Source organism: Cryptotermes secundus, unplaced genomic scaffold, assembly GCF_002891405.2.
Source record: "Cryptotermes secundus unplaced genomic scaffold, Csec_1.0 scaffold4, whole genome shotgun sequence".
In the NCBI taxonomy this organism is placed as follows: Eukaryota; Metazoa; Arthropoda; class Insecta; order Blattodea; family Kalotermitidae; genus Cryptotermes; species Cryptotermes secundus.
The window spans coordinates 1124216-1147911 of NW_019742439.1; the positions used below are offsets into that span (position 1 = coordinate 1124216).

Sequence of the window (23696 nt, forward strand, 5' to 3'; positions counted from 1 at the left end):
ATGCCTCTGACAGAGGGGAACACCGGACAGGCAAAACCAATACAAGGCTACACAGCTTCGTGAGACGTTGATATATTTTGATGCATGTTTCAGCATACTTTATATTTTCGAAATCCCTCTTATATACGTTATTCGACCGCCTTGATTGAATTCATGTCTGTGGTGTGTATTGTCAAGATTATTTCTTGTAAGTGATCAGAGGTAAACATCAACTGGGGAGGCGCAGGCTCTGTTACAAACCACAGGAGTAACAGTGACTCAAAGTTACTATCTTAAAGGCATTGAAGGTGACCGAGAAGCGAAAAGCGGCTGAGACTGAATTTATGAATAAATTGTCATAAAAGTGGATGGTCAGTTACAATTAAACAATCTCAGCCTACGCTACGACTCTACATTTTCTATAGGGCCAATATAATGTTTTGAAATTAATATATTTATGCTCTTTCAAAGAATTGTTTTATGTAGCGTCAAGAATATTTTGATTGGAGATATATGTGTGTTACATTTCTCTTGCCTTGTATTAAAAGGTAAAAAAAAGGTAAAGCTATCCCTGTAACAAGCCATGGAGGCCCATAGGGTTTTGAGAAGTTGGGGCTCCCACATTATTTAGACAATCGGCTAACAGATGGCGGTAAGGTCAACTTTACGCGCCGGCCGCTATTTACCTTCCAAGAGGTTTTCTGGTACTCATTTCTGTTAGAGGCTGAGTCGACCAGGGCCATAATGCGGCTGGAAAGATCAGGCCAATTGAAAATATCCACTTCATTGGGACTCGAACAAGCGACCTTCCGGCTGGTAGCATAGTTCCTCGACCAACTATACTACCGCGTGCCCCCTTGCCTTGTATTACATTCTGTTAAACTTCTTAAAAAAATTAAATGTCAGTCTATCACGGTATACCATTCTTTAACGGAATATTTGAAAGGTAGGTAGGTAAGTCACCCCATGTTGGTTTAATTTTGTGTCTAGAATGTGCAGCGCCGAATTGTATGATGATTGATGGAGAGTAAATTAGAATGTATTTATAAGAAAGCTGTCATAGCCTGACCGACCTACAATCCCGAAAATTTCCTGGAGGGACTGAAGAAAACCAACAAAAATCTCAGTCAGGATAGCTGGTGTCGCTGCCGGGATTCAAACTGAACACCTCCAAATACAAATGCGGAATGTTTCCGCTAGACTTGCCTGCTCCGATCCGTACTGTTACTTTATAACACCATGTTTGTGTCTGCGAGATGCGAACACCAAGACCAGCGTTGCCTGTTAATCTCAGTAAAAGCATTTTGAAAATGCGGAACTCGCTGCCCTTTCTTGCTTTCTGTCACAGTGAGTTAGGTCGATATTTCAATGTCGGATTCATTATTGTCCCTCTAAGCGAGACAGCAATACAGCTTCAGAGAGTTTTAAACAAATCACATTAAATTGACCCATAATGGAGAAGTCTGTCTTTCGATCCCTGAGAATATTTTACCTTCGGAAAAAAAAAGTTAATTATGAGTCCACAGTAAATTATGCCCCATTTCAGTGTCCTATATTTGTCATTTATTAGTTTCAAACAATATTTTTGTAATTGCAATAAAGGAATACAAGTTCAAATTAGGTCTATGTATTGAAAATTACTAAGAATAAATTTAGAAACTATTACGCCACACTTATCCATTCTTGTCCTATTGTTATGTGTTTAAAATTTTCAGGTTTAATTTGAGGCTGTTGCTTATAAAAATTACAATTTTATGTGAAGATCTTACCGCGCTATGGACGGGCTGATTAATCTTCTTTGCCTTATAAAACTGCAGAATATTGGCAGAAGTTTATGTTTCGGTACTTAGTTTACTCGTTGTATGAGAAGATAAAAATTTCACGCGCCTTTGGAATGAGCGCAGAAAAAAAGCTTTCCGTGCAATGAAATATCGAGCCTGGCTGCGCTAGTTCGCTGTAACATCTAAGTTTCCCTTCCGTTTTCTTGTACAGTGATTTAACTGTTGAAGTTCTAGATGGCTGAAGGAGAATGGGATTCCTAGAGGCAAACTTGATGTCTCTCTAGATGTACGCATGCTCATAGCTCTCCTTGATTTTTTCGTCCCCGTCTTCATTACACAGAACAGAAGAACAACCAGCCCAAGTGACGCCATGCATCACCCGCAAGACGTGCGCTATTTTTGATCTGCAGGATCAGAGACGTATTTAATTTATGCATTACGTAACAATTGACCGCCTCTGTGGCCTAGTGGTCAGAATTCCAGGTTACGAATCCAGACGTCCGGGTTCGATTCCCGGCACTACCATTTTTTCTGAGAAGTACTGGGTCTGGAACGGGGTTCACTCAGCGTCATGAGGATAATTGAGGAGCTATTTCAACGAAATAGCGGCTCCAGTCTAGAAAACCGAAATTAATTGCCGTGGGGATTCGTTGCGCTGACCATGCGACGCCTTCTATCCACTAAAGTTGGCACTAACTTCGCCGGCAAGTGGCGGTCGCTCGGTCGGTATAGTTCGCTTGCGGATTAACCCACAGAGTATTACGTAACAATCAAGTCATTAGCTTAAGCTACGTAACACGTGGGAGAACTGTGGCTCGCTAGACGTATGGGTAACTTTTAGTGCGGATAGTGGAAGAAGACCTCAGTAAATCCCATTTTTACTAATGGATTAACTATAAGAAATCCTCTGCGTGGAAACCCTGTGCCTAAACCCCTCCTCCTTCCAATCCTTGTCTGTTCGCAGCTTCAGGACTTCTGATAATTATGATATGTTGCTCCCATATCCAGTAAGTTTGCTACCCCTGCTCTGTAGCTTCCGATGATAAGATGTAAGAAGTAAATCTATCCCTGCAACAGTCCGTGGAGCCCCATAGGGCTGTGAGACGTCGAGGCTCCCACGTTTTCCAGACAATCAGCTCACAGATGGTGGTGAGGTTGTCAACCTTACTCGCCGGCCGCCCTCTACCTCCAGGAAGATTCCTGGTATTCATTTCTGTTAGAGGCTGAGTCAACCCCAGGGCCATAATGCGGCTGGAAGGATTAGGTCAATTGAAAAATCCAATTACCTCATCGGGAATCGAACCCGCAACTTCGCAGTTTGTAACATAGTACCTCAACCGACTGAGCTACCGGGGTGCCCCGATGATAAGATGGTTTAATGAAAGGATGTGAGCGGGAGTGGGTGTGGCCTAATTTGTGGCGCTGTATCGATTTCTACCTGGAGGGATTTGAGGGTAACCATGAAAACTTTCGAACAGATTAGTTGGTTTCCCAGTCGAAGTTCGAAACGGACGCCTCTCGAAAACGGGACAGAAATGTTGCCGGTTGAGCCATCATGCCTATCCCTGAGTGCGAACAGACCTGGAGTTGTTGGGCTGACTGATTGGTCCCATCGCAGACTGTAGCAACGTTACGTTTCGGTTCATGTGTCCTGAACAGCGTTACTGGGAAAGGAAATGCGAACGCAGGCTGTTGAAATCTGGTCCCTCGTATCGGCTGGAGGGTACGGAAATGCTGATCATAAACGTAATGAAGATATCAGAGTCAAGCACGAGTATCCGTTCTTCGCCCGGTGCATGGTTGCTTTCCTCTCTACTCTCACAACATATCACTCACTGTGTCATTGAGCTGAGCCCTTCTTGAGGAGCCGCCAGTTGTGCAGCTACTCAAGAGCTTCCCAGCATTTTATGGAACCCGAAGGTTCATTATCGTGTTTACAAAAGTCCTCCACTTGTCCCTATCCTGAGCCAGATCAATTCAGTCCATACTATCCCATCCTATCTCTCTAATATAATCTCACAACATATAATAGTTAAAAATTTAAGGAACAGGTAGCGCCTAAATAATATATATATATTATTCATATGTAATTAAGAAGGAATTTGAGAGTGAGGAATCGTATCACATTCAAAAACTCTGTGATAATTCGTGGACATTTCTTTAACAACCCTGGCTACCGTAAATACTGGTAAAAAAACGCAGAAAGTTTCGTGCAGTGTTTTGGCGTTTCTATTAGGTCAGCGAGAGAAATTGAATCAGACGGTATACATACATTAATATATATGGGTCTCTTAGAAGAAGTTAGAATTTCCAATGGATCTTAGAGAGATAGGATGGGATGGTATGGATTGGATTGATCTGTCTCAGAATAGGGACCAGTGAAGGGCTCTTATGAACACGGTAATAAACCTTCGGGTTCCATAAAATGCTGGGAAATACTTCGCCCTCCATTAACGGAAACGGCGCGGTGTGGACCCAGCTATTAAGTAAGTCTGAGGACGAGAGGTCGGTTCTCTGTAGGCACCTCGACGGCAAGGCCCTGTTCACAGGCCTGCTCCGTCTCTATGCTACCACCCATAGGGAATTGCGAGAGTCGCTACTGCCCGAACCATCTGAATCTATCGAGGAATTTCGCGAGCAAAGGAGGCGTAAGCGAAATCCCTCGGAAGAACAGACCAAAAAACTCAAGCCGTCACCAAGCCCGAGAGACCCTAGAGTAAAGTCCCAGGCTGAAGTGACGACTAAAAACTTCTATGCGCCACTAAGGACATCGGCAATGGACGTCGCGGAGGAGACATCCGACAAGCCAGGAGAGGGGCAGCCATCGGCAAACAAGTCAGGTAGGCCGCCTCCCATTGTACTCACCTCTGCAACAAACCTGATACAATTGCAGAGGAAAATCAAAGGGATAGTCTCGGGCGATTTTGAGTTCCGCAACACCAGGAGCGGAACCAGAATCGTCATGAAGGAGATGGCTGACTTCCTTCTGACCAGAAAGTTCCTGGAGGCCAGTAAACTCCCGCACTTTACCTTCTTCCCCAAGGCTGAGAAGCCGATCAAAGCGGTTATCCGCCACCTCCCTCCCAACACCCCTGCGGAGGACATCTCCGAAGGTCTAACGACCCTTGGGTTTGACGTCGTGAGCGTCAAGCAAATGACGTCGACCCGTGGGTCGCCTTCGGAGGAGAGGACAGTCCGGAANGGTAGAAGGCGAAATGTCAACGCCAAGGGAAATGCAAGCAGGGGTGCCACAAGGTTCTGTCCTTTCCCCTACTCTTTTTAATTTGTACATAAATGATGCCCCCCAAACTCAAGGAGTTCACCTGGCCCTCTTTGCGGATGACACCTGTCTATATGCGACAGATCGCAAAGAGGGTTTTATTGTTAGAAAACTCCAGCGCGGTCTCAACTCAATGGAGACCTGGTGTGAGCGCTGGAATATAAAAATTAATGAGGACAAGACTCAGGGGATCTACTTCTCTCGTAGTCGTCGACCGCCTGAGTCTTGTCTTACTCTAAATGGAAGAAATATTCCATTTGTAAATAGCGCAAAATATCTAGGTGTAATCTTCGATAAAAGAGTGACATGGAGATTACACATAGAAATGATCGAAGCCAAGGCCTTCAGAACATTCATCAGAGTATATTCCCTATTCAAAACTGAGCGACTGAGCGCTAACATTAAACTGACCCTCCACAAAGCTCTCATTAGATCCGTAATGACTTATGCTAGTCCCGCCTGGGAGTTTGCGGCAGACACCCATCTAGTGAAATTGCAGCGCCTGCAAAACAAGGTTCTCCGCACCATTGGCAATTTTCCAAGGCGCACACCGATCCGCGAACTGCACATGGCATTCAAAATCCCATTCGTATATGACTTTATAACAAAATTATGCAGGCAACAAGCAGAAGTCATACAAAATCATGATAATGAGAATGTTCGTAATATTGGTCAAGGCGAAGCCCGACATAGAAAGTATAAGAGGCTTAAACTTGGCGGCGGTCAGGCATACGACCGTTCAAGTGACTAAACTGCCGTAGTGGCGAATACTAGTAATAGGGCATAATCTGCTGTACTGAGCCTGGACTGACAGAGGCCTTGTACATATTGTTATTAAAAAAATATATATATATATCAAATTGTATATGTGTAAATACAGACAATGGACTGTTAACTGCAGACTGACTAACAAATGACAGACCCGACCTCTCGTCAGAGAGGGCGCCCCCCAATGGACAGGACAGTAACTTTCATTCAAAAAAGAAATATCTGGTCATGAGCCCCAGCTGGGGCTCGACACCAAGACATACAGACTGACTGACCGTCAGTTGTAACTGAAACTTGACTTGACTTGACTTGAAGTAGCTGCAGAATTGGCGGCTCCTCCAGAAGGGCTCAGCTCCATGTAAGTATCTATAACATGCTTGAGGATGGTTCGTCTTCAGACAGTGACCTAGATCATTATACCACATCAGAAAGTTTCTTATATTCGGTTTTCAGCATGATATAAGCCAAACTCGCAATCCAAGACTTTTCTTCCGTAAGGTATCTCTTACCCTCAGTCATGTTTCAGACGGACTTTACAGTGTCTCTCTAGACATAATGATGTAGCTATCGAACTCTGCGATGACCTTCTGCTGTCAATATATCTTTCATTTTTCATCTCCAGTTTAATATATGAGGGACTTTATGTGCGTTCTGAGACTGGAAGCTTCCCACATGTGTCATGCGCTACAAGTGAGGTTATCAGCCGTTGCTTGTTCTCTAATTAAACAGTATCTTACCCAAGAGACTACATCCCTGTGTTGCAGCAATTATTTGGCATCGAAATAACAGTGACAGGAGCTGTGAATGGCGAACCGATATAGGTTGAGACACCAAAAGTGCTGGGGATAATCAGAAAGCTCCTCCGAAACGTCGGTTAACTTTCTTCGGAATAAGAGAGAACTCTTCATAGTAACGGGTAAGAACCTCAAATTCAAAGTAAATATTTCCCTCGACTCTTTATTTTTATTTTTATACACGTTCGATTTTTTAATACGTCACGGTGAAAGACCACGGTTTGCGCTCATACAAACGACAGAATTTTCATTCCAGTCATGTTACAAATCTGTGTTTGTAAACGTAAGACTCCTACGACGGCAGAAATCGATTAGCGTGAAGCAGCTGTGCATTTATGCCATTCGTCCCACGCCTAATTAGAGGGTTGCCTGCCAGAGGCTATGAGACTTCTAATTCGTGCTGCAAATTAATGGACTCTTTTGGTTATTACTGTTGTTATTATCATCAGGATAACCATCGTCATTATCCTTGCATATGGAAGAAGAACTCACGCAGCTGTGATGACAAGAGTACTTAACATTTCTTCGCGCCTCCTGACATGAAGTTGTGGTGTTCATATGGCGATCCGAGCTTGATATTGCTAATATTGAGGAAATAGTTTCATAGTCTACTGCTTTGTTACTTTGATTTCTTAAATACGTTTCCCAAACTTCACAGATTATAGAGGGTGTTAAAATTACTGAGGTTTTTAAGGGGGTATAATACTCACTTAAATGAGTCCAAAAATTCTAGCCAACATATGTCCAGAAACCGGTCCCAGCAGAGATATGGGCGATGTTCATGAGATCTCTACAGCAGGTGCTCTGTAGGGTTCCCATGCGACTCAACACAACTCTCAGCTCTTCGTCACACAGAGGTGCGCGCTCTGTCGAAAATTCCCGTAGAGAGTTTGTGCACATCAACTCATCTCATTGCCCTTGACATCAGCGAACAATTATTGGCACAAAGAGCTTCTTTTTCCTATGCAGTTCGTCGACTTCTGGACACTCGTCTATGGCTGTAGACCCTTAGGATCACTATGCTTTATGGCCATGTCATAAATTACTCTAATCACAATCTCTACGTTCTCAAGCTTCCTACAGAGAAAGGCATCTCTTTCTCTCGATTATTATTGAAGGAGTTTATTTTTAAAAGAAGAAACGGGGAGATATTAAGACACGAAATGGCCCAAAGTGAGTAGTTTAACAGTTTCTTGTCTCTTACACGAAGTTTAACATGGAGCATAAGAATTTAAGTAAGCCTAACCAAGTTCTGCGTATAGAAAAAGAAGATTTATATGGGTAAGAAGTTTTAATTGCACATAGATCATTCGGAGCGACAGAAAGTGAGTGAGAGAAAAATAATTTATTAATAAAGGATTTTAGTATAATATATTGTAACAGATTTGATCAAAGCATTGCCAGACATCGGCTCAGTAAACATTTTCCAACATGCAACAATATAGGGGAAACTGGTTTTATGTTGTCTGCCCCAAGCAACAATAGGAACTGGGTTCTCTGTGTTCAGTTACTATGTTATGCAACGGTTCTTACAATGGAATAGGTATTTTCTGTGGGGGCCGTTCCACGGCCAAATAACTACATTCCCAGAATAACCGAAGCATTTGGGTAAATACAGACAGTGGACTTAGTACTACAGACTGACTAACAAATGACAGACCCGACCTCTCGTCAGAGAGGGCGCTACACATAGACAGGACAGTAACTTTCACTCAAAGAAATATCTGGTCATGAGCCCCAGCTGGGGCTCGACACCAAGACAGACAAACTGACTGACCGACCGTCAGTTGCAACGTGACTCAGACTCAGACTCAGACCGAAGCATTTGAGAGTCAGTTGCCGGTAAGACAGCCACTGGAAGTTCGTATTTGTAGAAGAATTAGAAGTAGGCCTGTGAACGCTTAACGCATGATTTGAAGACTTCGTGTATGTTGTAGTGGAGTGATATCTAGTTTGTGAGAGTTATAGTTTCTGTGTTAAAAATCCGTTGCCAGGAAACGGATAAGTAAAACTTTGCAGAGGAATAACCATTTTTTAGATCTGTTACCTAGCAACGACCAGTTAAAGGAGATATAGAAGACTTTATTTATGTGCGACAGTTACAGTAATCTTGAGTGTTATAAATTATTTGTAGTTACGACTAGTTAATATCCAATAAATCGACTCACCAATCCAACCCCCGTCTACTAGTCACTAATACAAGTGACAATATAGTGGTCCTCGAGCACCAGTAAGGAAATCTATGTACTATATAAGGTACCATATATATATATATATATATAGAGAGAGAGAGAGAGAGAGAGAGAGAGTAGAACAGAAACATACATAAATGGGATTTTCCTCTCTAGGTTACATGACTGTTACAGAAACATACAGAATGATTAAGAGTCTGATAAATCAGTATACCTTGAAGATGGAGGCAGATGGTTCTTCCGAAACGTCAGTATCTTTCCACATTACATGTTGACATAAGCCAGAAGGCCATAACATAATTCTTCTCATAAGTTCAATCTGCACATATCGTACGAGAAATTAACTTTTGTTTAAAAAAAATTCTATTTTGTTTTCTGTTAAGAAATCTGTATCCTTAGAATAGTTTTCTGTTAATTATTGGAATGCTTCTCCATTTTGATCAGGGTGTTTCTGTAGAAGGTTATAATCATTGAGATAATAAATTAATTCATCATCTTTTAAACCAAGAAGCTCACACGTTGTTAAAATGACTCACCAGTAGACAGTGTACCAAGCTGATTAAGTTCCGCTCGCGCGCACCCGGGAGCAAACACACAGACATACTATTGCTATATGATCCATTTTAATATTATCCTCCTATATTCACCTTGCTTATCCTATGAACACCTAGAATTAATCCATGAATTTTTTTTCCTTCTACGAGGATATTCCGCATAATATTGTCTGTAGTTTTTATTTTTCTCATGCATGCTACATGCTCTTGCAAGTGTTTGCACCCTCGGAATCCATCAAAGATTCGTGCAATTTACATTCACATGTCATGTCACACCATTCATCGCCAACGACCGGACAAAATTTCTCTTCGAATTTCTCAAACCTTACGATGCAATAACGAGATATATTTTAGATTTTCTATCCCATGATTTCAGTGTTTACTGTTATTTCAATTCAGAAGGGCTTCAGTGTAGTTCTTAAGGCCCGTTCAATTTCTACTTTCACTTTTTCCATCGCGAGATTCGCAATCTAATACCGGATTATACTTACTGTCATTTGAATGGTTTGCTTTCGCCTTGCAATGTACTTTCTCCCTCCTTATTTACCAACAACGAAAGGGATTTGTCCCGCTGTAGGATTTGCAAGATAGCATGGCGACAATCTTGTGCTTCCTTTCAAGTGCTGGAAATTATTCTTGAGACGTCATTATCAGACAAGAACGACGGAATTTATACACTTCGGCTCCTTTTCGACGCGCGTCTGTTCAGCGTCTTAGAGGACCATTGATCAGCCATGTGGCTGTGTGGAAACAGCTCCATTTAAATCAGCGGTTCGCTAAGAAGCGTCACAAACGCTAGGGGAAAATGAACCTTAATAATATATGCGGTTAAGACTTCACTGTGTTACACAAAATACTTCAAATAACGGCACGAAAAAAGCCATTCTTCCGAGAGAGTTGATGTCTTATTTTGTATAACTATGCTTTCTTAAATACGTAAGTTATATAAGGTCGAATTTGAGAACTTGACAAGCGGGTATAGTGTAAACTATAGACTAGTATTAAGTATATGCTCGGCCGCGCCATAGCTCAAGCTATTAGTCGCTGGCTTCCCACCACGGCGGCACGGATTCGATCTCGGCGTCTGGTCAAGTGGGATATGTGGTGGACAAATTGGCGCTGGGGCGGGTTTTCTCCGAGTACTTCAGTTTCCCCTGTCAATCTTCATTCCACCAAATTCTCCATCATCATATTCACTCGGGGCAGGCTACAATAGGCCAATCAGTGACCGCCGTGCCGAGTGGATCCAGTTGCACTTCACCCCCCACTAGCGAATTAAAAAAATTAAAAAAATATGCTCGGTTCGAATCATTCCCGGGACACTGTCTTATCATGATTGAGGTTTTCATCGTTTTCCCCAGTCACTACCAGATATTCTGGGATAGTACCTCGAATAGGCTACGACAGCCTCCCTCTAAATCATTTCAGTTTAATTATTCATTAATTATCCTAGCGTTCAGCGCTATAGTTCAGATGCTGACAGCTTCGTGAAATAACCCGCAGAAGAGAAGAGATCAGATATGAGAGATGAATTCTGAAATGCCTTGGAGCGAAGCTGTCATATTTTAGTTCAAACGTTGTCAGATTGAGAGAGCCGTCGACTCAGAACCGGCAACATAAGCCGCGTAAATTACTTACAAAGTTAATAGTTACTTTGCTGGTATAAAAATTCTGTTATTTTTTAAAGCAAAACTTTTTAATTTTACTTTGTTCACGAAAGCTCATCATTGGATCCTCTCCTCAGCCTTCAGTGTGTGCTTTTATTCTGTGTTTATGTTGTCCTGTGTGTAGGTAGCGGCTTTGCGACGGGCTGGTCCCCCTTCCAAGGGGTCCTACTGACTGTGTAAAAAAAATTAAGAAACTGAAGAAGGGGCCAAGGCCCAACAAGGGGATGTAGAGCCTTTGTAGAATGGATGATTAAACAATGTAGACTGTGGACGCCTTGTATTCGTGTCACAGTGTAGAACATCGGCATTGTGCATCGTCTGTTGGAACGTTAATAAATTGAATGCAGTTATAATTGCTGTACCCTGATGTAAGATTTTGAAAAGAAGAAAACCTGTATTCCGAATATTTGAAGTGTTTATATTCAATATAGGCCCCTTGTGTCCGTGTCATTCTGTAGAACATCGGTCTTGTGCATCGTCTGTTCGAAAGTTAATGAATGGAATGCAGACATAATTCCTATACTCTGATACTGTAGTGCCAACAGAGGGTAATTTGCATTCCGAACGTCTGAAGCGTTTTTGTTGCCACGTAACGACGTACAAAGACATAATATTAAATGTTACATAAAGGTTCAGTAGTATGAGAAATTAATGATATCCACTGCTCTGTCTGTCTAAAGATTTCTCATCTCTTCAATGCAAACACACTAACGTCTGGTTATCGCATCTATGAAGCATCCAACTTTCATATCCACCTGAAAAACTCATTATTGACGTCGAACATCACAGTTTAAGAATATTTGTTTGTGAACATAACTAAAACTGTATACGGCCCACTCCACTTGTTATCACAATGCTTATTGGCTATTTATTCATGCATCAAGAACTCCATTTCAGTCACTCTCAATTCAGTCAGAATTAAAGGAAATACAAGATAGGAGTTTTCAATACATTTTCTACGCTTGATAAGGATTTTGCATGGAGCTCACAACCAGCAGAGAGACCATTATTAGATCTACCTAGTGACAAACTTAGTATAACCTTCAACTAGCGCGTTCTGCGCCTTCTTGGCGCATTTCCTTATCATAATGACAAAAAACATAGTAACTACTCTGTTCTACAGGGAGACGTGTTTGTCTATTGTCGATACATGTCTATTATTGCATATGCGAGCGAATGTTGGGGAGCTACAGTCCATTCGCGGAGACGAGAAAGTCCTCGTAAACAAATGCACGCGGTGTCTCCTTCGCTCTTTGAATGAAATCATGCAGCGATCACGTGATGCGTGTACCGTTGCAGGGGCGTCCAAAGTTCACTCTTCAGTCTGAATGCAGGTTAACGTGCGTCCGAATGCAGTGAGTACACTGAGTAACTGCGCGCTTTGTCCACTCCTTGCTGTCAGCTGTGGCGACTCGGGGCTTGCTTTGTTTACGCTGACTGTCTCGTCCCCGCGAATGGACTATAGTTACGGTGCAAATTCATATCACACTTTACGAGACAGTTACTGATATCCCATGCATTTCCTTAAGTGTACGCAGCATTTAAATTTATTTGAATTAAGAGTCGTAGATTTCGATTAGATTTATATGCTAATGACATGTATAAATGTTATGTTCTGAACTCCATCTGCTATGGGAAGGAGGTGGCGTCATTGTCACCTAGTGACGTAGACTGTTGCATCATCATTAGAACGTTGCGAGATTCTATTTTCAACATATTTCCGGTATTCATAAGCCGGTGGGAAAGTAACACATGTTCTCGGAGAATTTTTCTTCCGTAAGGTTGCCTACACAAAGTATGGTGTACCCTGGTCATTGAAGTACATGGGCTGTATGAGCCATTTCGGGTTAAATACGAGGGAGAGTCAGTAAAGAGGTCACAAATGGAAGTAAAACAGCTGTAATGGACGTAAGAGGTTTTCTATATGTATCACTAGGTAGCAGCACAGTCCATCTTCATGACAGTCTAGGTTAGCAAGCGCGCATGCGCATGTTAAAATGCTGGTTTCAGTAGTCAAAATGGGGACCGTGCTTGAGGAATGTGTTACCGAAGAGCAGCGTTCTGTCATACGTTTTCTTTGTAGATAAATTACTCAATGTAAAGGATATTATTAATAAAGAAATGAATCCTGCTTAGGTTGGGAAGTGTTTGTCGCGTAAAGCGGTTCACAACGGGGTCGAGAAACATGGCAAAAGTTTTGCTGATGAGGAAGAGGTTGTGGCTGATGACAGACGTCGAGCGGAAAGAGAGGAACCTTAATTAAAAATGGTCCTCGAGTTCTGATCCGGGACTTGCAGGATATAATGTTTATTGTATTGTATAGTTTAGCATGCTTACACGTGTGACTCAAGCATCTCTTAAAAAGGGGCAACTTCACGTAAGCAGTAGTCAAAGTACGTGATATAAAATAACTATAGTGAGATTGCCACAAGCCCTGCAACCCAGCTTCTTTTTTGCTACGAGTCACTTCGAGTACTCCGTATATTCTTCATATGTTCCGTCAAGCACATTCGTGCCAGAAGGAAAACGAAAGTAACGGGAGCGGATGCAGCAGAAAGTTCCACCACGAAGCGAGGAAGGGGCGGTCCTGGTTTCCTTCAGCAAAGAAGAGAGGAAAAGAACTGCTTTTGAAAGTCCAGAGTATTGGGTGATAACGTAAAAGGAATGGGGTGTTTACCGAGCGTTGCGTGATAATGGAAGGGGTGGGAGTATGTGACGTCACTCGCGAGACCACAGAATTCACGTGACCCCTACTTTCCGTTGCGCCATCCACGTCACACTGCTCCCTTCTAAAGGTTGCTCGTCCCGAACAGCCTAACGGTACATCCCCGTTCCCTTTTCTTCCCGTTGCTGTGCTTGCTGTGTCCCCTGTTTTTTCGGCTACTTCTCTTGCAGCGACTATTCTGTAAAGGATATTAGATTTAGAATCTTACAGTTTGGCTTTCGTTATCTTGGCCGCTGCGCGTTAAGAGCACAAGGTCTGCTGCCTATTCAAATATCAGTGGACAAGCCAAAATGAAAAAGTAGTAAGTTGTAGGCCTCATATCGTTAATTGTTTGTTCCATTCGCTGCTACGAAATCATATTTGATCCACTTTTGTTAGGACTTTTGGAATTTCAAATGTCTTCCTTATTGTATGAGTGGCGAGCTGTAGCATATGCACAGATGCTGTATGAACAGGATAAAACAAGATCCTGAAGCGAATTATTAAGTGACTCCGTGAGGCAGAGTCCTTCTTAAAACGCTAATAATTGTTCAGCTAGTCAGCAAATTTTCCCACCTTACATGGAACCCGAAGATTCGTTACCATGCTCCAAAGAGTCCCATGCTGGATCTTATCCTAAGCCAGATTAACTCAGCCCACATCATCAAGCCACACTTCTTCGAAGTCCATTTTAATTATTTTTTTTAATTCGCATAGTGGGGGGTGGAGTCCAACTGGTTCCACTCAGCACGGCGGCCACTGATTAGCCTGCCCCGGGTGATTATGATGATGGAGAATTTGGTGGAATGAAGATTGGCAGGGGAAACCGAAGTACTCGGAGATAACCCAGCCCAGCGCCACTTTGTCCACCACAAATCCCACTTGACCAGACCCCGGGATCGAACCCGGGCCGCCGCGGTGGGAAGCCAGCGACTAACCGCTTGAGCTATGGCGCGGCCCTAAAACAACATTACTGGACCACTCGTTCTGTGTATCGGCCCCGAGAGGCATCGCGAAAGTGACAGCGATATAAGTTCAGGTTTGAGGCAGCGTAAAGTGCCTTGTCCAGTCACTAGCGTCGGTGGATCTCAAGCTGTGTGTATGATCGGCCATATATCGGCCAATAGGTTGCTACAACACCGATCACGTTGGCCGCGCTGTCTAAAGCATGAAATGTCTTCGCTGGCTCGAATACTGGGATCATGGGTTCGAATCCCACTCAAGGTACGAATCTCTGTGTTTGTGTTCTGTGTGTATGTAGCGGCCTTGCGACAGGCTGATCACCCGTCCAAGGAGTCCTGCCGTCTGTGTAAAAATGATTACGAAACTGAAGAAGAGGCCAGGGCCCGACCAAGGGCTGCAGGGCCATTGATTAATGAGGATTCCGCAAATGAAGTCTGCACGAAATAAGACGGAAAGAGATGAATGTGCCCTGCCTATCTAACTCGTGCACCTTTGGACTAATTTCTCTGGTCTGAGTGTAACGTTTGTTGACAGTGCGGCTGTTGTTCAATTGATGGACTGCCCAAACGAACCAGATGTCACAGTGTAATGGATGGCTTATTCCGTTGGTACACTTATCGAATATCGACCATGAGAATGGATTTCCGGCTGAGGAATTTCTTCCTCTCTTCTTTGTGTGGGAGCCCGGATAGCACAGTCCGGCACAGTCGGTATAGCGACTGGCTACGGGCTCGACGACCGAGAAGCCGGAATTCGAGCCTCTGTACGATCAAGAATTTTCATTTCCCTACACCGTCCGGACCGGCTTTGGGGTCGACCAAAACTATACAATGGGTGCCGGGGGCTCCTTCCCGGGGCTAAAGCGGCCGGGGCTTGAAGCTGACCACTCACCTAGAACTAGTGCCGATGTCAAGGAAATGTGGGTATATAGTACATCCACATGCTTAATTAATTAAGCACAGGGACAATTTTACCTTTATAAGACCGTGATTTAAACAAAAGGGGGACGATGGATAATGCCCAGAAACATAATATTTGCATTAATATGCCATCGTCACAGATTTGTACGTATAGATCTTATATTCAGAATAGGCTTCCCTGCCTCTTTTGTGCCAAAAATATTTATGAGAGGGCGTCATCTTCAGATGGCGATGTAGATCTTTAGGACAGCATCAGAAATTTGCCAGATTCTAGTAGAATCAATCATACGAGAGGTCTCGTTGACCACACTCGACTTTTCTGCAGTAAAGTTGTCTTGTCAAGTTACTATGTACCCTCAAATATTTATTAAATATTTTTTTTTAATTTTTTTTACTGCTAGTGGGGTGGGACTAAGTCCCTTGTACTGCGGCTACTTCTGGCCTATTGTACCAGCCCCAGATGATAGGTGAGGGTGATTGTGGAGCAATTGGTGGAATGAAGATTGGCAGGGGAAACCGAAATACTCGGAGAAAACCTGCCCCAGCGTCACTTTGTCCACCACAAATCCCACTTGACCAACACGGGCTCGAACCCGGGCCGCCGTGGTGGGAAGCCAGCGACTAACCGCTTGAGCTATGGCGCGGCCCCTTCATTAAATAAAGAATGCGTTGAAGTGAATATGAAGGAGTCCCTTCACCATTTGTGGCCTCTGCTCCTGGCAGAATTGTTTATGAGGCATAGAGAGACTCCTCAGCCATTCGTTTTCAGAAACAGTTCAGTGGATAAGTGCATAGAGGCGGAAACATTCGTACAGAAATCGTTCGGTGTAAGGAATGTTGTGGCGTTCGTTTAGTTTGTCCGCTCACAACAGAGAGGTATTTACTATGACTTGAATTATCATAAAAGTCATTTTTCCCCTTTGTTTTCAAGTCACATTTTCATCTGTCTTTCTTTTTATATGATCCTTTGTTACAAAACAAAGAGCTCGTTTTTTCATCTCCGTTTTTTTTTAACGTTTTCACTGTTAATCACGCTGAATCTCGTTTCGAAACATTATTTTCACATTCTTTAAATATATTTATTATTTAATAATGTAAGTAAAATGTAATTGTTCTACCGTAGTCTATAGAGATTATAATTTCTTCATACTTTATTTTTCAATCTTTCACAGTTCTCCAGTTCTACCATAATCATAATAAAATTATATTTATTTATACGTCTTTTTTTGACAGTTGCCATTTCATCATTTCTAACTTGAAGATGGAAGCAGTGGCTTCTTCCGAAACATTAGTGACGACCAGCGAAACTGCACAGTGTTATAACCCAGAAGACCAAAATCGCAACATTCAGTCCTTGTTTATCTCCAACTTATTGAAGTACTTTTATGAACATGAATGATGACAGTATGAAGGAAGCGAAATATATTGTCGAATACAAATAATTAGGTAGGTAAGTAGGTAGACAGTCAGACAATTTAAACTGATGGAGAATAACACTTCTGTGTAGTGAAGTGAGAGGCCTATAAACGGCAACGTAATCCTGCAGCATTAGCTTGCGTGTCCTCTCATCCATAATCTGATAACACAGTGTTTCAGTACTGTCCGTATATAATTGGGATCTGACATTTTGCGCCTATAGAAAATCCGCGTTTTGTGTTAACAGTACGTCGCCTAGTTTGTCATCATCTAGAACTACATGCGGGCCAATTAGTTACTCGGAAACTTTGTTACTGCAGCCTACGAGATGATCCATATTTTATGAAACAAAACCGCGCTCCTGTATAAACTACTGGTACTTGCTTTCTGATTGTTCTCTACGCCTACACAGACGGCCGGGATGTTTTCACATTCCATTCCGTGTACAGAGTTACAGATGCGTATTTTCCGCTGAAATGATTTATCCTCGTTCCCAAAAATATCGCAGGATAATGAAGTATAGGACTAAGTGGCTTAGCGGCAACATTTAAGGTTCGCATTCAGAAGAAGTGTACTTCAGTGTTCCATCAGGACATCGGCCACCCTGATGGAAGATTTTCGCGGTTCTGACCGTTTCTTCAGACAATCGTTTTCATACATATTTATCTGCACCTTCTCTTTACATTGGAATGCAGAGGTCGGAAGGTACTAATGTTGTTTTGTGTTTAGCATAAACAGTGTTTTAAGTTTCCTGGATTAGAGTCAGATCTCTGGAGCTAATGTCGAAAGAAGAGGAAGGGAAAAATGAAAAGAAGCTGTTGTTATAATGACAGTCATCGAAGGCGAGATTAGAGCCCCGTACCAGAACATGTAGTGTTTTCAAAATCGTATTTCAAAAACAACAAAAAACAAACTCCATGGATTTAATCCGCAAGCGAAATATACCGACAGAGCGACCGACGCTTGTCGGCGAAGTTAGTGCCAACATTCGCGGATAGAGGGTGTCGCGTGGTCAGCGCAACGAATCCCCACGGCTGTTAATGTCGGTTTTCTAGACCGGCTAAATCGTATTTCGGGAGTTTCAACTCGGCGCTGGCGGCTGTGCATTTGATAAGATCTAGAAGTCCGTATATAGGAACTAGTTCTATCGATTGTGCCCAACTGAGTAGGATTTACCTGAAGACGGAAACAGAAACCAGTCTCGGAAACGATGTGTTTTGAAAAATATACAAGACGGTGTTTTTAGATGAAGACAAGACTATGGATAATGTCCGAAACAAAATATTGGTACTATGCGTTTGATGTTGTTTGTGCGTCTCGCTTCATTCTGAGAACATGCAGCGGTTGTTTCCATATTGCGTGGGAGGTACGCACAAAGTTTTAAAATATTATTTAAACAGCTTCGCCCTTTGAATACTTATCTCCAATCGCATCATTGGACGAAATATGGTTAATACGGGTCTCGAACAAAGGTTTTCTTTGTAGATTTGTTACAAAACCCGTGGAAGCGATAAATTTGTAATGTTTCCACAGAATTTCATTTCCGAATCTCATAGATTTCCTCAAACTAATGGGAACGTTATGCTTCAGATAAAAAAGTTACAGTTGTGGAAATAAATTAAGTTGCATCTTCTAAAGTTTAAGTGTTCCGCATGTGGGTTTCAAAGTTTCTTTTGCACTGCCAAAGATAGAACTTTGTTAATAAGACAATTCGCGTCTACTTCCTCCTTTGTCTTAGTTCTTCGTTCTTTTGAAGTGTGAAAAAATATTTATATTCTTATTGAATTACGTAGACCCTAACCTGTCACCAAAAAGAAGTCGTTAAGTAGCGTGACATTTCTTAAAATAACAGTTTCGAAATATGTCACTGTAATGTCATTTAAGGAAACGACTCATTTTTTTACCCTCAAGAAAAGTCACCGCTTTAAGTGATTACCTCCTTCTTTGTCTAGTAAACTTCCAATATTTTGTAGTCGATAGTTATTTTTTCGTTTTCTGTTACACAATGTAGCCCAGTTCGTATATTTGCTGTCAGCCATACAGTAGGTTGCGAATATATTCTATTCATTCAACAAAACTAATCTTTAAAGTCGATTAAACAATTTCTCGTCACGTGAACAAGCCACACTAATCTGAATATAATATTAATAATTCATAGAGACATTTTTCACATAGCTAAAAGAAAAAAATTCAAGGCTACATTACTAACAAACAAATAAGTTGATTTACTAATCAGCTACATAAGAAACAGTCTAACAACATGACATAATAACCAGTCGAACAATCCAACAGGCAATTGTCTGGGACATCGCATAGTAAACATTCATTCAATTCTCTGAGGAATTTCTTACTGTTATGAGAAGCCCACCGACCGCCTCTGTGGTCTAGTGGTCAGAGTTACTGCGTACAGATCCAGATGTCCGGGTTCGATTCCCGGTGCTACAAGATTTTGTGAGAAGTAGTGGGTCTGGAACGGGGTGCACTCAGCCTCGTAAGGATAATTGAGGAGGTATTTCAAGGAAATAGCGGCTCCGGTATAAAAAACCGAGATTAACGGCCTCGAATATTCCTTGCGCTGACCACGCGACACCCTCTATCCGCTGAAGTTTGCATTAACTTCGCGGCAGTCGCTCGGTCGGTATACTTCGCTTGCGGACACAAGCCACGGCATTTTTTTTTTCTCAGTGGTAGTCTTGAAATGGGATATACGACATGTAGTCTGGTGAAAGTACTTAAACCAAATTTCAAGGAATTATAACTCAGAAGATGGAATTCTTCATTGTCATTAATATGTTCAAATCACATTTTTTCCAATCAATTATTCGGTAACCGTCCTATCATGTGGTACCATACAATCTAAGCAATTGTAAGTGTTCTGAAATAAATAAATGAAAGACAAAGAACAATAAAAGCTCTAAATAGTATCTAAGAATATTGTTGTGTTTGCAGTTGGTGATCTTCCACGTGGAGAAGGGGCCGTTCTACGAAGATTTCTACCAGTGCGTGACTTTCGGGTTCTACACGGAGCCATGGCAAGAGCAATTATACACGACATTCAGCCTCGTGTGCATGTTCATACTGCCGCTGCTCATCCTCATATCGACGTACGTCTCCACAATCATCACTATTTCCAGTGAGTATCAGCCACTCACGTAATATCTCAGTCTAATGTAGATCCATACTTCTCAAGAGCCAGAGACATCGAACACTATTGTGACGTATAGACCCGTTGCTAATCGGTGACTCTGTAAACAACAATGGTTTCTGTGCATCGGCTCGCGGCAACGAATATCCACGCAACAATCGAGTTACTATTAGAAATGGTGTGTTTATTTGTGGTACTTGCTGAGATGTTATAATCAAGGGACAGAGTCAGTTGTTAGGGAGATCTGCAAGGGAGGGTGAAGAATCTCCACTGTTAGCAACCGTTGCTATGGAACGGCTCATGAAGAAACAGCAGGCTGGAAAACGCGTAGTGGGTGCTGTGGTGATTTCTGGCGTGTGGCCATCAGCAGTGGCGCTGTAATATCTTGTACTTAGAAGTCTTGTGTAAAAGTGGTCAATAAATCCATTCACCAGTCCAAATGCCGTCTATAATCACCACTACACACGAAACTATGCATTTATCTATTTGTTATTTAACGACGTTCTCTGTATTTAAACTATATGGCGCCTCAGATAGGATGATTAATGAATGTGGAGCAGTTGATTAAATGAGAACTGGCTGAGGAGAGAGTACTCACAGAAAGCCACATTATTCCAGTGTCACTTTATGCACCACAAATCCCACGTGACTTGACCGGGGATCGAACCCGGGCCACCTCAGGTGAAAGCACTTACTATAACTTTATGCGCCTTCGATGCAGGTCGGTGTATAATATTAAAATTGATCTTAGATAAGATGGGATGGCATGAACCGGAGTGATGTGGCTCAGGATAGGATCAGTGGAGGGCTCTTGTGAACACGGTAATGAACATTAGGGTTCCATAAATGTTGGGAATTTCTTGAGTGGCTGCACAATTGGCAGCTTTTCAAGAAGGGCTCAGCTCCATGAGTGAGTGAGTCAGTGAGTACATAAAATTAGTGTATAATTCGTGGGCTTGTGTCCTGGAATTTCGTATCCGAAACTATTGGACGGTATTCGATTAAATTTCGTATTGAGAATCTCAGCTAAGAGTTTTCCAAGAATTTAATTTGGTATGTAACTCTGAAGGAGAAGCGAGATAGCTCAGTCAATATATAGACTAGACTGCTGGCTGGACCCAACCCAACCTCGTATTCAGTGGGTGGACTAGGCTTTGTCTCCGGAAGTAAATCGGACGGAACGTGAACCTGAAAGCTCGCCTCCGCCTAGTGCCGAAGTTAAGAGTGCATGAAGCTATAGCTCGACACACATGATGTGTTCATGGAATGGTGCTTCATGAAACACATGAGCACATTTATCTTTTAACTTCACCGTTCAGGTATATTCCCTGCTTTACACGAAGCATATACAGTCCAAATTTTAAGTCATAAATTTTCCAAAAAGTTACTCATCCTGCTAAACGTCACATGTTATAAACGTCCTTCGCTATGCTGCATATTTACTGAAATACTCCTATAAACAGATTTAATGTCTGACTCAGTGAAATCGTGTCCATAATGTGATACACTGTGTAACACTAGATGTATACGTGGTACAGTCATTAAGTTCGTGGACTGTGGTTTTATAGCATCATATTACAAGGTATTCACATACACTTACACAGATCCACATCGGCCCTCAAAACAGTTGCCGATGGCCGCTATGCAAATCTGCCAACTTTGATATAGCTGCCGAAAACACTGCTGAAACATATTGGCAGGAAATTCCCGTACGGAATGGTATGGATTGGATTGATGTGGCTCAGGATAGGGACCAGTGGAGGGATTTTTGAACACGGTAGTGAACCTTCGGGTTCCATAAATGCTGGGAAATTCTTGAGTAGCTGCAGAATTTGCGGCTCCTCCAGAAGGACTCAGCTCCATGAGTAAGTAACTAACTCTCAATTATTTTTCGGGTTTTGTCTGATCCCCAAGTTCAACGCATGGTTTTAAACAATTTTGCAGGAACAGTCAGGCAGCTGTCTCGACATAGAGACACGAAGATTTCATAGCGTACCCACCTTTATGCTATGAAGGAAGTTTTTTAAATTTTAATTTCTTTTTGTCCCTTCGAAACGTGATTCTTGAACTAAAATTTATTAAATATACGAGTATACGATTCGAGCTAAGAAAGCCAATCTGACAAAATGTAGTCCTTATCTGAACTGTGTAACGCAGAAATACGGTCATACACATCACACAGCTACGCAGATACTATGTACCTGCCTTTAAAAATACGTGTATGTTTATAGAATAAATATATCCCATTGACCTTTTCTAATATGTCAAGGCTTCGTGTTATATGGGGTGTTCTCCTTACTTACTCCTTGACTTTACAGTATCTTAAGAACCTTTGTCCTTTATGAATGATGCACATTCTTGTCTGTTGTTTGCGTTTTGCTCCTCTATCTTCACTTTCAACTCCCGTTAATCATTCTCCGCACTTTCTAGCCAATTCAGTCTTGACCTATCCACTTTTCTTGTACTTTCTGACATACATTCAAAATTCCTCTTCGCCTCTCTTGCACTGTGCATTTTGATCGTATGACAGAGTCGCTTTCGTGTTCTTCATTAATATCTACAGATCATAGCTGCGTTTACATCCTTTAGGTCTCTGACAATGGTGTATAACACTCAGAATTTCTGGTTTTTTTTTTTTACTTTATCCATCGTCCGGTATTCTAAAAACTAGAGACCAGAACGTTTCGGAAACTGGTTCTGTTTTCGTCCTCAGGTTAGGGAGAAGACACCTACTCAGTTGGGCCCCTTAGAAAGAGCTAACTTCAATCGCGGGACGATGGGCAAAGTCCAAAAACCCAGTAATTCCGAGTGTCCTGGGTTTTATACACGCATCCACAAGCATTCACAGATACAATTTGGGTTTCTGCTGTAATTCGAAACCCACCAACAAGAATACCTTTGAGTATATTCCACGATATTACGCGATACCCGAAGCAAATTTGCTCCATTCCACTAATACCGAAGAGTCACTTCAGACAATTACAAGTTTGTAAGACGGTTGGTAGTACACACACACACACATATATATATATATAAGCTATCCCTGTAACGGGCCGTGAAGGCCCATAAGTTTGTGAAACGTCGAGGCTCCCACATTTTCTCTAGACATTTGGCTCACACATGGCGGTAAGGTTGTCAGGCTTACGCGCTGGCCGCCCTTTACCCCCAAGAATATTCCTGGTACTCATTTCTGTTAGAGACTGAGTCGACCACATGCCCATAGTGCGGCTGGAAGGATTAGGTAAATAAAAGGAAAAAATCCGCCTCATCGGGACTCGAATCCACAAACTTCCGGCTTGTAACATAGTGCCTCAACCAACTACGCTACCCCGTGCCCCCATATATGCTTCTATTCAGTTTCTTCAATTCCCGGTTAGTTCTGATTCTGAAATAAACTCTTGTTCGGTTACTGCTCCGTAAATATATACATACATACGCATTGTACTGGCAAAAATTGAAGGTATTTGTTGAATGCATTGGCTTTTTCTCCCTGGCTGGATAGACCGTGTGTCATCAGCACAGTGCCGTATGAA

General features: G+C 42.2%; 1 protein-coding gene across 2 annotated transcripts in view; it reads left to right on the plus strand.

Moving 5' to 3' along the window:
- LOC111873050 (gonadotropin-releasing hormone receptor) overlaps positions 1-23696 on the plus strand; it is a 166979-nt gene that overhangs the window by 127577 nt on the left and 15706 nt on the right. For both annotated transcript variants that reach the window (XM_023867419.2, XM_023867420.2), the window contains exon 3: positions 19968-20151. In XM_023867419.2, the coding sequence (XP_023723187.1) occupies positions 19968-20151 (184 nt within the window). The remainder of the gene's footprint in view (positions 1-19967; positions 20152-23696) is intronic.